Consider the following 15,716-nt stretch of genomic DNA (forward strand, 5'->3'; position numbering starts at 1 on the left):
CTCACAAAGCCCCGCGGGGAGAGGACTGTGTGCCCCAACTTGGGCTGCAGCATCGCTCCGGCCCGGCTCCCCTGTGCCCCGTGCCTCCCTCATCCCCAAAACCCGAGAGCGGGGAGGGAGAAATCGCCGCCAATCCCTCTTCGGGGGCCCGAAGGAAAAATGGCGAAGCGCAAGGGCGGGGAACAGGGCGGCGCGAGTGACCCGGCACTCGCTAGGCCTCGCAGCCCGCGGAGTGGGCCGCCGTGGGCGACGCCGCGCAATCGCGGGCCGCTCCGTGTCTCCGCCATCTTCTACTCACCCGGACTCCCCCCCGCAGCCGCGCTCGCTTCGTGTTTCCCTTCCGGCCGCTGACAGAGATCCGGGCTGGGCGGGGTGGGCGAGCGCGCGGAGTGGGTGGACCGAGGGCGGGGAGGCCGGACGGAAGAGGAAAGGGAGGGCGGCCAGCCGGCCGCGGCGGGGTGTGGAGCGTGCGGCGTGTGTGCGGAGGGAGGGCGGGAGGCGAAGAGAGGGCGGGAGGCGTTTCTCGTCAGCCCCTTCGCTCGGGCGGAAAGAGCCGAGCGCAGCCCGAACGCTCTATTAAAATGGCGGCGGCGTCAGCGGTGGCCGCGGCGTCTGGTCGGTGAAGTGACTCTGCTGCTTCTCTCCCCACCCGCCCCCTCCCTCCCTTTCCCCTCCCCCCGTCCTTCCCCCTCCTTCCCCGCCGCCGGCGCCTCCGGCGCCCCTCCGGCCTGCGCACCTCCCCTCGCCCCCCTCCTCTCCCCCGCCCGCTCCGGGGACCGCCGGCCCCCTCCCCCATACTCCTGCTCTCCGCCCCGTCCCCGCCGCCGCCCGCCCTCGTCGCCTCCCCGCCCCGCCGGCCGGCCGGCCCCCTCCTCCGCCTCTCTCCCCTCCCCCCCGCCGGTCGGGATCAGTCAGTGCGATCCGAAGCGGGGGAGGGGGGGGCGGCGGCCGAACGATGTGCGAGAACTGCGCAGACCTGGTGGAGGTGTTAAATGAAAGTAAGTAGCCGCTGCGGCGGCCTGTGGGGGTGCACGGTTTGGGGACCCCGCGCAGCTCCCCGGGCTGCCGCGGCCTGCGGGAGGCGACGGCCGAGCCGGGCGGCGTGCGGGCCTAGAGCCCCGGGAAGGTGCGCGGTGGCGCGGCCGCCGAGGCGCCTCGGGCCCAGCCCGGCCCGGTTACCTGGGCGCCCGAGAGGGGGCCGTTCCGGAGCTCCGGCCAGGCCGGGCCGGGGCGGTCTTACCTCTCAGAAAGTTTCCTCATTACAGGTGTCAATTAACGAAGGCACTAATGAGCCTTCGCCTTTTTCGTCCTGCCGGGAAGGTGAAGGGAGGTGGGGTCTGAGGACGTAGCTCTCCTCCGCAGTCCGAACCCTTCGGCCCTCCGGCCGCCCTCTTTGATTTTCAGCGTGCTGCTGAGGAGGCCTCTTTTACCTGCTAATTTTCATTAAACTCCCTAGGAGGAGGTTGCTGGTTTTCCCCTCCCTTGGGGGTGTGTGGGTGTATTAAGCCTTTCTGCCAGTCCTGAAATAGCTGAAAATGAACTGTGATAGTCATGATTGGAACCTTCATACCTTTTTTTTTTTTTTTTAAGTTAATGATGTTTTTTCTTGGCGTACCATTCGTCGTTTTAATGGTAAATTTTATTAAGGAGAGCACTGTCCTACAGATACCATCCCGGGATAGTCATGGCCTGTCTCCTGGAAGGAAAGGCCTTATTCCGTATACTTTTGATTATTAACGACCGTACACTGATACACACACACACACACACACACACACATATGTATATATATATTTAAGGCAGATTCTTTTATTTCCGACTCTTGGAAGATAGTATTTGATCCTAGAGAAACAAGCTGTGTTGCAAGTTCACTACTTCTGGGCCCAAAGGCCTAGTTGGTTGAGGTGTATTAGATAAAAGGTTAATTTACAAAAACTTGATTGTTGAGAAAATGATCATTTACAAACCGCTTATGTGGGTTTTGGATTTGTCTTCTGTTATTTCCAAAAACTTCCAAACTACCTCTTTTCTAATATGATTCTTTAAGACAATGGATTTGTAAAATGTATCCTCTTGTTTGCGTTTGAATTTTGATTATTTGTGTGTTTGAATTTTACTTCAATAACGCAAGGCAATAATAAAAAATGGAATGGTTCTAGTTTACTTTGAACTGTGTGTTTACTTTCTGACAGGTGGAAGCAGATTTTGCGCATATTTAGACTGGACTTTCCCATATTTGTGTTATTCTAAATTTTCCTAGAATTTTAAGGTTATTTGTATTTATTTTGAGATACTTTTACTTTTGGTGCAGGTGGTTTATGATATGGTGATTATGTAGGTGAAGCCCTTCGTACTTACTTTAGCAAACTGTTTTATATCTCATATAAGTTGTGTGATTATGGTTTTATTAGGAAAAGCATATCTTTGGTTTCAATATAAGAAAAACTGGTTTAATAATATTTTGAAGTTTTAAGTTATTTTGAACTCAATTAGGAAAACTACCTTTAATATAGTATCTAAAGAAACTAAAGTTTGTTCATCTTTATTATCTCTTGAAAAGAGACATGAAAGTTCTTACTGAATTATTTGGGAAACCTCTAGAACTTTGTTTAGAAGCAGTCAAAAATGCAGGAGATTTATGGAAACTTAGAAACGTAGAGAATCTTGAAGTAGAATTTAGCTTTTATTACCTTTAATTGTATACAGTTAGTGGAACCAGGTTCACAAAATGTGGCCATGCAGACCCTCTAAGAAATTTGTCTTAATGAACAAATAAGGATTTCCTATTTGTTTATAAGTCAGTGGGCTCTAAAAATACTTAGGACAATTTCTTAATATTTCCTTTAAAGCTCAGTTTAAAAATTTGCTTCCTAAACACTAACCTCATAATGATGCTTCCTTTTTTTTTTTTCTAAATTACTTCAGCAATTTTATTGGTAGGTTATAGCAGACTATTATAAGTTGTTCCCCCCCCATTTGTAAAATTGTTCTCTCTCTCTCTATTTTTTTCCTGCAGTTCTTGTATTCCAAACATAAGAGTTTAAGTCTCTAGAGAACAGAGGGTCTTACTTTATCTCATTATAGTAACGTTTATCCTTACTGGGTGGAATCCTGATGGCTGGAACTCGATAAAACCTGTTGAATTGAAGTGGGTTATAGATCTTTTAAAAATCTTGCTCACAATACTCTTAAGTCTGTACCTTTATTCCCCCAGAGGTTGTGCAAAGATGAGCATCCACTCATCCTTGATTAGAAATTCAGAGTTACAGTCCCCAAATAATGTGCTCAGAACTCATCTCTCAGTATAACAACCCCATGAGATTTTAACCAAAAAAGGAAAAAAAATTACCAAAAACCTATTTCTTATCAAATTTACCAACACTGGTCAAACTTAAAAGAAGTCTGCCTGGACACACTGGTGTAATGTAAAAATTTTGTGCTTTAAATGAAAGGGTAGACTTAATGCTGATAGTACTGCTTTATATCTGATATGCGCAGAGGGTTTGATAATGGTAGGGACTTCAAATATTTATTTAAAAATCTGGCAGACCATAATTTAGTTAAAATAAAAGTTGGTAACAAAAGATTATAAATAGCTTGTGTTTGTCATCAGTTTTTGGTGAGAGAATTAATATTACCATTTATACCTCTAGTCCTGCTGAGAATTTGAAGCTGTGAACTCTTACCATGGAAGCATACAGGTATAAAAGCACACTTTTGCCTGCAGTTTAAGGACCCCACTGCAGCCTGTCCAAGGAACCAGGCTAAGAACCCCATAATAAGGACCCCCACATCCCCTTTTTAAATAGTCTTGACAGGTACCCTAAAACTTATATTTCTAAATAATGTTTGGCTTTAGTGTTAGAATAACCAATCTCAAAATACTAACATTTAAGTTTCTCTTTTCCCTTCAGTGCTTTATTTTTAATAAGGACATTTTGAAAGCTTGGAATGTATTTAGTTAATTTGTTTACTGCAGTTTGTGGGTTTGCATTCAGTTTAGGAAATAATTTTAAGTTTATATTCCTGTGTTTATTCTGTTGAATTTGTATATTTGCAACTTTTCTAGCTATTTTTGTGAACTAGTTTACTAAGTCCATTTCTGGGTGTTGATGAGAAGAGGTTGGAGGTGAAGTTATGCTTTGGGCCATCATGGTAGCTATCTCAGTAGTAAATTGAGGTCATTATTTGCCTTGGTAAAGTCAGTTTCTCTGAGAGAATGAAAATGGTTTTAAATATAGATTTTGTTCTATGGGTGTGTTTAGTAAATTACAGTTTGCCAATTGTAGCATTTAAATTAGATAATTTATTTGTCCCTCCTCAAGATGGGCAGGAGCAAGTATTGGTATCTAAATTTTAGAGCTAAAGAAATTAAATCTCAGAGAGGCTAAGTGGTTTGCCAGATAAAGGTCACCTGTCACTTGCTTAGTTAGTAATCCTGTCTAAGCTTGAACTCAGGATACTGTGATAACAGTATTTGCAGAATAATTCTGTTTGCATTATTTTTCAAAGCAGAATACTTTATTGAGCAGCTTGTGTTTAGTACTTTATCAGCTCTTTGAGGTAGGTACTCTGTCACCCTTTTCAGATAAGAGAACCAAGATTTAGGGTTTATATAACTTGCTTAGAGTCACATGACTATATTTGGTGGAATCAGAATCTGAACAGGACTTAATCTCAGGTCAGGCTAAAAAGGCCATGCTCTTACAAGTTATGCTATGCTGTGTAAACTTTATGATGATCTGTTTAAATGGAAGACATTATTGTGAGTATACTGTTTGATTGACAGAATAAAATATTAGTATATTTTTATGTATTTTCACAATTTCAGGCATAATGCCATTGTAATTGTAGTAGGAATTTAAAAGCGGTGGTCCTTAAGTAGCTTAATGGAATCTAAATATAGTTAGCAATGAGTCCTTTAATAAACCAGGCATTTCTAGAGTTTTTTTGATATTATAAGTATATAGGCACTAATTAATTAAATCATTAGTAACAGTATTTTTTGGTTGACCTATAATTCTAAAATTTGAAGTGATTCCTAAAATTGGAAATATGATTTTACAGCACAAAGCGCCAAATTATGAGTTATTTACTTGGTGATCTAGTTAAGTATCACTTAACCAATTAGTATTTGAAGTAGTATGCATAATTTCAGTTTGTATATTTTTATGGTATAACTTAGTGACTTCATGGCATTGTCAGTGATAACTGTCAAGGAACTTTAGCACTGTATTCATGAAACATGGTAACATTTCTTATATGTTTAATGATAGTGTCTGTATATCTGATGTAAAAGTATTCCTAATGTGTAGATAGTGTGTATTAATAATTTTTATATTTTCAGAAAGAGTCAGAAACTTTCCAATAGTGTCTTGACCAAGGTGTGACATACCCTTGCTAAAGGAGTGGAGCCACCTTTCTCTTTATTTTTTTCTTATTTATAAAGGTTGCATATGCTCATAGAGATACTAAGAATTATAAATCTAATCATCCAGTGATGATTCCTGTTGATGCTTTGAAATATTTGTGGTACACAATTATATTTCTAAGAATGAGATATATGTAGTTTAATATCTAACTTCACCTAATGTTTAATGTTACTAGTTTTGCCTAATGTTTTGTTTGCTCATTTTCCTTACTAACCTTTCTTGAAAATGTACTTTTTGTTTCTATAGTATTTCATTTTATACGAAATTTAATATTTTCCTATTGTGTTTATTTTCAGTTCTTATGTTATAAATAATGCCACAAATGAAATCCTGTGTATAAATCTTTTAATTACATTACTTTTTTTTTAGATAGATTTCTAGAGGATATCACTGTATCAGAAATATAAACATACTTTTGTTTGTATTGTCTATTTGCTGTTCAGAAAAGATATACTGATTTCCACTCTTTAAGTATTGTCTGCACAATGTGGGCACTTTACTTGTACTGAATATTATCCTTGAAAAGGTGTTATTTTGGCAAAAACTGTAATAGCCAGTTAATAGTAAGTTTAAACACACTTTTTTTTTTTTTAAAGATTTTATTTATTTGACAGAGAGACACAGTGAGAGCCGGAATACAAACAGGGGGAGTGGGAGAGGGAGAAACAGGCTTCCTGCCGAGTGGGGAGCCCGATGTGTGGGACTCAATCTGGGATCATGACCGGAGCATAAGGCAGATGGTTAACAACTGAGCCACCCAGGCGCCCCTAAACATTCATATTTTTATTGGCTATTTGCATTTTTTAATACATTGCCTGTGTTCTTTTTCAACTTTTCAGGTTTTAATGTTTTGGGTAATTACCTTACAAGAGTTGCCCATTTATTAACTGTAGCAACTGTTGGTCATATTCACTGCATACATTTTTTTCCTGCCCCCTTCCCCCTTTTTAAAAAAATTAAAAAAAAATTTTTATTGCTTTGTAAAGATTTTATTTATTTGACAGAGATCACAAGTAGGCAGAGAGGAAGGGAAGCAGGTCCCCCTGCCGAGCAGAGAGCCCTACACGGCTGGATCCCAGGACTCTGGGATCATGACCTGAGCCTTAAGGCAGAGGCTTTAACCCACTGAGCCATTCAGGAGCCTCCCACCCCTTTTTTAAAAATGTGGTCTCTCTGCACCCATTGTGGGGCTCAAATTCACAACCCTGAGATCAAGAGTTGGATGCTGTGCTGACCAAACTAGCTAGGTGCCCCTTTCCTGTTTTTTTTTTTTTTTTTTCCATTTGGGTGTTTTTAATTATAGGTCTTTAAAAAATGTTTCATATTGTGCAGCTTCTTCTGCAGTGTTGCCTGTCTAAAACACAGTATATGATTATCATATTATCTGCTTAAACTGTCATAATCTTCAGTACTTGAAGAATAAAATTCTAACTTCTTAACCTGACATATATCATAGCACAATTTGAGTCAAACTCCTTTTCCTAGCTTCAAATCTCACTTTTTTTGGTGAGGCCTTCTTAAATCTTTCCCAACCTCTCTTAAAATAACTAATATCCTTTAGTTTAGGATATATATGTACACTTTAGCCCTCCTTTTTCTTTTTTTTTTTTTTTTTTTTTAATTAACCTTAGTCTTCCTTGCTGTGTGAAGAATTCCTTAGACTCAGGGGCCATTGTTTTCTTCTTTTCCCAGCCCCTAATATAGTGCCTTACAGAGAATAGGTAAACATTTTAGTTAAGGAAAGATTTTTGTAGAAGGATGTGCTTGCCTAGTTAAATCAGTATTCTTGGGCCTATAGTCAATAATGACCTATATTTTTTAAAATAAGCTCTGTACCCAGTGTGGGGCTTGAACTCAAAATTCTGTGAGCTTTGTGTCTATGACATGAACTTTGACTAAATTACTTTTATTTAGGACTTTATATACCAGGAAAACAATTGGACTTTTTGCTCCTTATTGTGATTAACACCTGTTAATATTTTTTTTCCCTCAAATTCCATAGGAGTTAAAAAATTCTCCAAATATGTTAATTGACAATTGATGTGGTGTAAACCTGGCTTCTTTTTGCACTTCCCTTAATGTAGCTGTTGCAGATTGGTTTCTCTTCCTGCTCTAGCTGTAACCTCTTCTAGAAAACTTAGGTTGCTTTTATCTCCTGGAAGAACCTACTTCTCTAGCCATTGCTGATTGGATTCCAAATAGACTCCTGACCTGATGGATTGGTGGGGCTGCTTTTGATCAGTCAGATTTCTCCTGTCAGAATGTTTGAACAGAAGGGTCAAGTATCTGTGAGCTGCTGAAGGAGAGCACGTGCTTTAGGAAGCTGGTGGGAGGGAGCAGAAACGTTGAGGAAGTAAAGGCGGCTCTTTGCAGAAGAGAATTGGGACAGATTTGTGGAAACTGTCGACATGAAAGCTCCGTAAAGATATGGAAGATATTACCATGGTGGTTTTCTAGCACTGAAGTTAGAGCTCCTTTGGTGCTGTCTCCTATATACATACCATTTGAGTTAATGTTCAAGCAAAAGAGTTCTGATTCAAGTAATGTGCCTTGATGAGCTTTCTTGTATTGGAGCATATACCTTGTGATTCATGAATAAGATAATAAAAAGCAGTAGATATAATATCATCAGCTATAGCATACTTCAGCCAGAAACTGAGTACTTCATTATAATCTGGCTTAAATTCTTGGAACATGTTGGGCAAGTGTCATCTGTAGTGTTGGTGGCAGGAGAAAGCTTAACTCCTTTCGTTAATTATTTCTCTACCAGGATGTTTAGTCTTTTTCAAAAGAATGCAAGTAGCTTTGTTGTTTCTGGAAAAGAAACCTGCTTTCCCCTCCCTCTCCCCCAGAAAAATCAAGTAATGTAGGAAAAAAAAAAAAGGAATATCTGAAACTGCTTATCAAAGAAATTGTCCTTGTTTTAATAAAATATCTCGTAAGTTTTTGCTTTCCTCATATATAGCTTTCCTTATACACCTTGTTTTATTTATTTATTTTTTTAAAGATTTTGAGAGGGAGAGTGAGACAGAGTGCACATGCATGAGCAGCATGGGGGGGCAGAGAGAGAAGGAGAAGCAGATTTTGCTGCTGAACAGGGAACTTGACGGGCTTGACCCCAGTATCCTGGGATCATGACCTTAGCCGAAGGCAGCTGATTAACTGACTGAGCCACCCAGGTGCCCCAAAAACTAATTACATGTTATTCTGTATTTCTATATCATTTTTATGTAGGCAAAAAGATGTAGGCATCTTTTTATGTTATTTTGCACTTATGTTATAATTTCCAGTGGTTTCATTGTAGTATTCCATTGTTTGGTCCTTCTGTAACTTAACCAGTCCTCTGTTGATGGGCATTTGGGTTTTTGTAATTCTTTGTGTTATTGTCTGAATATTACTTGAACATGGTCTGTGAAGTCAGATTACTGAGTAGCTCATACAGCATGTCTGGAAGGGAAGTTGACAGTTGCGCTAAAACTTAACAATAGAGCATCAGCATATAGGTTTTATAGTCTTAAAGTGTTTGACTCCTGGGTCTGTGGGACTATTCTAGCAGTGTGCTGGTTCTGAACCACCATAAGACAAAATAGGAAAATAAGTATTTTTTATACTGGGTAATTTTGCTGCCAGACTCATGAACCATATTCTGGCTACTGAAAGGCTCAGTACCTAATGATGAAAGTAGAAGTATAAGAATATAAGCTCAGAATAAATTTAGACTTAAGAAAATGCTAAGACAGATAGGGATTTTGAAGTTGTGTTCAAAACTTCAAAACAAAAAAAAGAATATCATTAAGGGGATAGTGGGCCCACTTTGTAGAGTGGCATAATGGTGGTCAGCAGAAAGTTGTTCTATTCTAATGGTACCTTGTTTCTATTTTCCCTTTTAACAGGAGTCCCCAAACCTGTAGGATAAATCATGTATTAAGAGAGAATCTAATCTCTAGATTTGTGAGGAATAATGAGAGTTTTGTTAGTGGTATTAAGAGTTAAAATCTCGAGGTCTGAGCGTATTGCATCCAGTGAAGGTGATAGAGCCATGGTTGTGTGTGATTGTGAAGCTTTAGCTAAGTTTCCTGGGGAGCAGAAATTGCCAAGTATTGTCTTAGGTTATTTTTCCCTCCTTATTTTGGGAAATAGAAGAGAAACTTTTCACTACTGTACCAGTCACTTAGTAGAGAGTGAAATGATGATAAAAAAAATTGGCATGGCACAAAGTAACTTAAACAAATGTCATTTTTTTCTTTGCTTTAGAAACCAGTATGATAAAACATGGAAATACTACTATAGGTATGACCTTTTTGATTACATCAGTGTGATCGAATCTGATGTCCTGGTGGAGAAGATGAAATGTATTTTTGTTGTCGTTCTAGAGGGACTTGACTGGTGGCAAGCCACAGGGTCTTGTCCTTAATTCTTTGCTCTTCAGGATTTTCAGAAATGATCTCTGGTTTAAAAACTTTTCCTCGGAATGGAATTGTCTCTATTTGAAGGGAGTGAAGGGGACTTCAGAACCTCCTCCCTTTTTTTAAAATGAAAAGCTCATTTTGCTCTCTTTTATAGATTGGAGTTCTATGTAAGGTTTCTTTTGGGGAGAACAGGGTGAGCTGCTTGTGCCTGGGTTGATCAGATTGTTAAGCATCTCCCGTGGGCTCAGGACATGATCTTCTGATCCTGGGATCAAGTCCTGCATTGGGTTCCCTGGTCAGCGGGGAGTCTGCTTCTCCTTCTCCCTCAGCCTTTTCCTCCTTTGTTCTTTCTCTTTCTCTTTCTCAAGTGAATAAATAAAATCTTTAAAAAAAAAAAAAAAGCTTGAAAACCATTAATGATAATACATGCTCAAAAGGCAACACAGGGGCGCCTGGGTGGCTCAGTGGGTTAAGGCCTCTGCCTTCGGCTCAGGTCATGATCCCAGGGTCCTTTGATTGAGCCCCGCATCGGGCTCTCTGCTCAGCGGGGAGCCTGCTTCCTCCTCTCTCTCTGCCTGTCTCTGCCTACTTGTGATCTCTCTCTCTGTCAAATAAATAAATAAAAATTAAAAAAAAAAAAGCAACACAGGCTGAAACTCTTCCAAGTATTACATGTAATGTGTGCATATTATGGGAGGTGGTATTTCAGTGCTTATGCAGTTAGAATAATGTGTTGAATTGTATATAACACACTGATGATAATTACTTCTGAAGGTATTTGAACATTGTGTAATTTCACATATGTTCATTGAACTTCAGAAACTCATGAGAAATGGAATTATTTAGCCAAGGCTATATAGCTATTAAGTAGCCAAGTTAGGATTAGAATTTAGTTCTTCTACTCAGTGTACCTTTCACCAGTAAGCTTGCTTGCAATTTTTTTTTTTTTTTTGAGAAGCTTCACTATGGGAGTTGGAAAATTCATGAAAAACTGACGAACTATTGAGAGGTTAATTCTGGTTTAAGTGGATTAGGCAAGGTTTCAAGGAAGGTGGAAGATTGAATTGGGCCTTTAACTGCTTGGAATAGTTGTTGGGAATGAGGGGAGTGGAATGGTTTACCACAATTTGTGATGTAGCCACTGCTAACCTCATTTCCTTGCTTTGCTTCTCTCACAGATGTTATTTGCTGCAATGATGAGCCTTTATGTATGCCTGGAATTTATCACCTTACTATGCCTTCAAGTCTCAACCTAAATGTTACTTTCTCAAGGAGGCCTTTCTTGAACATCCATTCTAAAGTATTTCTGGGTTTTTTTTTTTTTTTTTAATTTAAGTGTATGCACACCCAGGGCGGGGCTAAAACTCATGACCCCACGATCAAGAGTCTCACGCTCCTCTGACTGAGCCAGCCACGTACCCCTGAAGTAGTTCTGATTCTTACCCTTCGTAGTACTTACCACAGTTTAGAGTTAGGTATTTACTTTTTGTTTACTTGTTTTAGGTCTTTTCATTTTACAAGACTATAAATTCTGTGGTTGCAGTCATCTGTCATATTAAATTAACTAAATTTCATAGTGCATGTACTAGTAATACTAGGATCAGTACTTGTTAAAATGTGTGTAAAATCTTAAGATCACTGTAGGTGGGTAATGGAACAGAAGACAAGGGTAGGCTGGATGTGGTGGGTTTTCCTGCTTTCTGAATCTACTTGGATGTTTTATATACTGTCAATCCTTTTGTGACATTCTGCTTACCACCTCCACTCATAAAAGGGTACTCCACTGATAAAAAAAGAAAAAAAACCAATTTTGTCAAGGGGTGTGTCTGTGTGTGTTTTAATTTGTGAATATCCCTTGATATTTACACCCATGTGTTAAAAATGGGAGATGGGGAATTACTTTTTGAACCAGGTAGGACTCTGTTGCAAGGACCAGAAGGAGAACAGCTCCTTTGGTGGGAAAGGGATTTTACCCCCTAAATTATAACTAAGCAGTTGAGGTTTTTATTTTTTTTTTTAAAGATTTTATTTACTTATTTGACAGATCACAAGCAGGCAGAGAGGCAGGCAGAGAGAGAGGGAAAGCAGGCTCCCTGCCAAGCAGAGAGCCCGATGCAGAGAGCCCGATGCGGGGCTCAATCCCAGGACCCTGCGACCATGACCTGAGCCAAAGGCAGAGGCTTAACCCACTGAGCCACCCGGGCACTCCACTAAGTAGTTGAGGTTTGTGCTGACTTTGGGTGTGGTCTACTCTTAATCCATGAATTCAGAACGTTATCAAGACTTCATTCCTTTTTGGCTTGTTCTCTGTACTTCCTTGGTTTGACCTCAGTTTGGCCCTTCTCATGGTAGCAGAAATAGCTACTTCGCCATTTTTATACCACACTGTTTGTAAATCATGTTTGTACTACACAGAGGAAAAGAGAGAATCTTTGAAACCTGTATAAAGAACAGGGAAGCTTTTTCCAAAACCTTCATGGCGAATGGCATTTCATATATCATTGGCTTACATGTCATGGGACTTAATCCTGAAGTAGAGCTCAGAGTGGGTGGACTTCAGTTGCCTTAAACTAATCATAACCCAGTTCCCGAAGCTGATCCCACCTAAATCTCAGAGCTAAAAAAAAAATATTTCCCACAAAGAAATTTGGCATGTTGTGACCATGAAGAAGGTGAGATTGTTTCTGGGCAGCAAACATGTGGATATCTAGTACATTATGTTATAGTGAAAACTTAATACTTTTTTTATGGTTTTATAACTTGAAATCAAGGATTGGTTCTCATCCACATTGACCTGTCTGTAATTTCTGAAAGTGATGACAGGTACATAGGTAACCAGTATATAGAGTTAGTTTGGTGAATTTTCATGTTTTCTGGACATTTGTACATGGATGTAGTATGCGACATTCCTTATTACTTTGGCCTGGAAAGCTTTGTTGATCGTGGTGTCGGTGCACATCTAAAGTTCTCATGTTCATGGCAAACTTCTGGATCTCTGAGTGCCCAGCAGTTAGACTTGTTGAAGCCCATGCCGTGGATGCACTTGTGAATGTTGATGGTGTGTTCTAGACAGTCGCTGTCTTGTTGATGGCAGAATGGCCCTCCTCTTTATGGGAGCCTTTCTGGTAGGCCCAAATTGGAAAGTTGAAAACCATTTTTTTTTTTGAAAACTATTTTTTTTAAAAATATTTATTTACTTGATAGAGATGACAGGCAGAGAGGCAGGCAGAGGGAGAGGGAAAGCAGGCTCCCTGCCGAGCAGAGAGCCAGATGCGGGGCTCGATCCCAGGACCCTGGGATCATGACCTGAGCTGAAGGCAGAGGCTTTAACCCACTGAGCCACCCAGGCTCCCCTTGAAAACTATTTCTTAATGTTCTATTTACCGAATACATTATTTTGTGTGTCTTACCTTCACTTTTTTTTTTTTTAAATCTTCACTCTTTATTTAAATATTCAAAATATAAAAAATACATTAACGTTTAACATGTGTAAAGCATTTTGCTGGACACAGTGGTAGATACAGAAATATATTTAGGTGTATGTCTCCTCTTAAGGAAGGTTGGAGTCCAGTAAAGATGAGGCAGTAGAATGGTAGTTGAGAGACTGATGTTTGGAATCTGATAGACCTGAATTAAAATGCTATTCCTGTCATTTATTAGATCTCTGGCTTTGGTTAAGTTCCTTAACCTCTTAATTCCTTCTTCCTTACTTGGAAATGAGATGATGCTTAATCCTCACAAAATCTCTGTCAAGTGTAATTAAGGTAGTAAGAGAATACAATACATATAAACACTTAACAAAGTGCCAGTGTAAGATAAACTCTGTGTGTGTGTGTGTGTGTGTGTGTGTGTGTGTGAGAGAGAGAGAGAGAGAGAGGGAGAGGGAGAGAGGGAGGGAGGGAGGGAGGGAGAGGGAAAATGGTAAATTCCATAAGAACATAAAATAGCTGAAGTGCAGTGGAGGAGTTTAGGTTTAGGTAAGATTGGAGAAAGCTTCATGGAAATTTCATAAAATTTTAGTCGATCTCTGAGCAACTTTGTTTTCACTGATTACTGAAATGACCATTTTTCCAAATCTAAAGTTTCATAGAATAGTAAACATAATATGACTTTCTTGAAACTTCACAAAGAATTGTCTCTGGTTTATTTTCTTGTATTCCTCAAGGACCTTACTCTTAAGCTATCTCTCTTCCTCCAGTGTCTTACGTTCTCCTGAAGCTTCTGAAATCTGGCTTCTGCTTTTGCCCAAAAACTGTATTGTTACAGGTCACCAGTGGCCTCCTGTTTTTCTATAATATCTATAGAAATTCCTGTAATTTTCACATAGGCCAGTGCTTTCCCTGTTTCACTTACTTGGTGCTTACGGTTGTGATATATATGATCATCGTAGGAAGTCTTAAAAAAGATGCTGACACACATCAATAAAACATAATTACTTTGTTAAAATTCTGGCATATAGATCATTCCAGCTAATTTTCTCTGAATATATAAAAATGAGTTCATATGTGCTGTTTGTTTTTTTTAAATGGGCATTTTCTCATACCCTTATGTCTACAAGTGAAATTTAATGGCATCCTACTTGGAGTCTTTGAATATAACACATACTTAGTGTTTTCCTCTTAACCCCCCTCTCCACAGAACCAAAAAGCAATGAAAATGTCTTTGAGTATAGAAATCTGGATCATGTTCTAGGTCTAAAGGTAAAAAATGTTAAGGCTTCTGATTGCTAAAAACCTAGAAAGATTGTACTAACATATACTCCATCAGTGGTATTTGAGATTGTTTGCTTATTTGCATTAGATGTTCTATTTTAAACAAATCCAGGGGCACCTTGGTGGCTCAGTCAGTAAGCATTGGCCTTCAGCTCAGGTCATGATCCCAGGGTCTTGGGATCAAGTCCCACATCAGGCTCCCTGCTCGGTGGAGAGCCTGCTTCTCTCTCTCCCTCAGCCTGACATTCTGCTGTCTATCGCTCTATAAAACAAATAATTTAAAAAAAATTCCATAGAGTAGGGGAAAAAAGGATATAGTTGCTGTCTCAGACTACTTGGTTTCTGCTAGACTTTGGATATTAAGGATTATTGTGTTATTTGTATGGACATAATTGGTTCCTGAATTACAATAGTGACTGGTCTGTTATTTAGAAAGGATTTTCTCATTCTGAGATCAGATATTCGATTAAATTTTTTCTAGCTTTAATGGATTTATTAAATTTTTAATGTCTAGAATTTATTTTGGTCTAAGTTACGAAGAGGGATCTAACATTAGCTTTTCCAAACTGTTACTCATTGGTCTTCGCATCTTTTGCCCAGTGATTTGAAATGCCACCTTTGTTTATTTATTTATTTTTAAAGGTTTATTTATTTTAGAGAGAGAGAGCGTGAGAGCAAGAGTGTGGGTGAATGGGGTGGGGGGGTGGGGTGGAGGGGGCAGAGGGAGAGAGAATCTCCAGCAGATTCCCCCACTGAGCATGGTGCTTGCTGCAGGGTAGATCTCATGACCCTGAGATCATGACCTGAGTGGAAATTAAGGGTTGGCTGTTTAACTTACTGAGCCACCCAGGTGCCCTAACTGTACATATTTATTCACTGTATTCACAGAATTATGCAACCATCATCACTGTCAATTTTAGAATACTTTCATTACCGCAAAAAGAATCTCCATACCCTTCAACTGTCATTCAAAATCCTCCATCCTACCACCCTTAAGCAACAGTCTGTTTTCTCTATGTATTTGCCTATTTTGAACATTTCATAGAAATGGAATTATATTGTCTTTTGTGACTGATTTCTTTCACTTAGCACATTTTTAAAAAAGATTTTATTTATTTATTTGACAGAGATCACAAGTAGGCAGAGAGGGGGAAGCAGGCTCT

General features: G+C 39.8%; 1 protein-coding gene across 3 annotated transcripts in view; it reads left to right on the forward strand.

Annotated features, from left to right (window-relative positions):
- The first annotated feature begins 664 nt into the window (after positions 1-664).
- USP34 (ubiquitin specific peptidase 34) overlaps positions 665-15,716 on the forward strand; it is a 242,333-nt gene continuing 227,281 nt past the window's right edge. For all 3 annotated transcript variants that reach the window (XM_047745811.1, XM_047745813.1, XM_047745812.1), the window contains exon 1: positions 665-998. In XM_047745811.1, coding sequence (XP_047601767.1) covers positions 956-998 — 43 coding nt within the window. In that variant the 5' untranslated portion in view covers positions 665-955. The remainder of the gene's footprint in view (positions 999-15,716) is intronic.

Source organism: Lutra lutra, chromosome 9 (assembly GCF_902655055.1).
Source record: "Lutra lutra chromosome 9, mLutLut1.2, whole genome shotgun sequence".
Classification (NCBI taxonomy): Eukaryota; Metazoa; Chordata; class Mammalia; order Carnivora; family Mustelidae; genus Lutra; species Lutra lutra.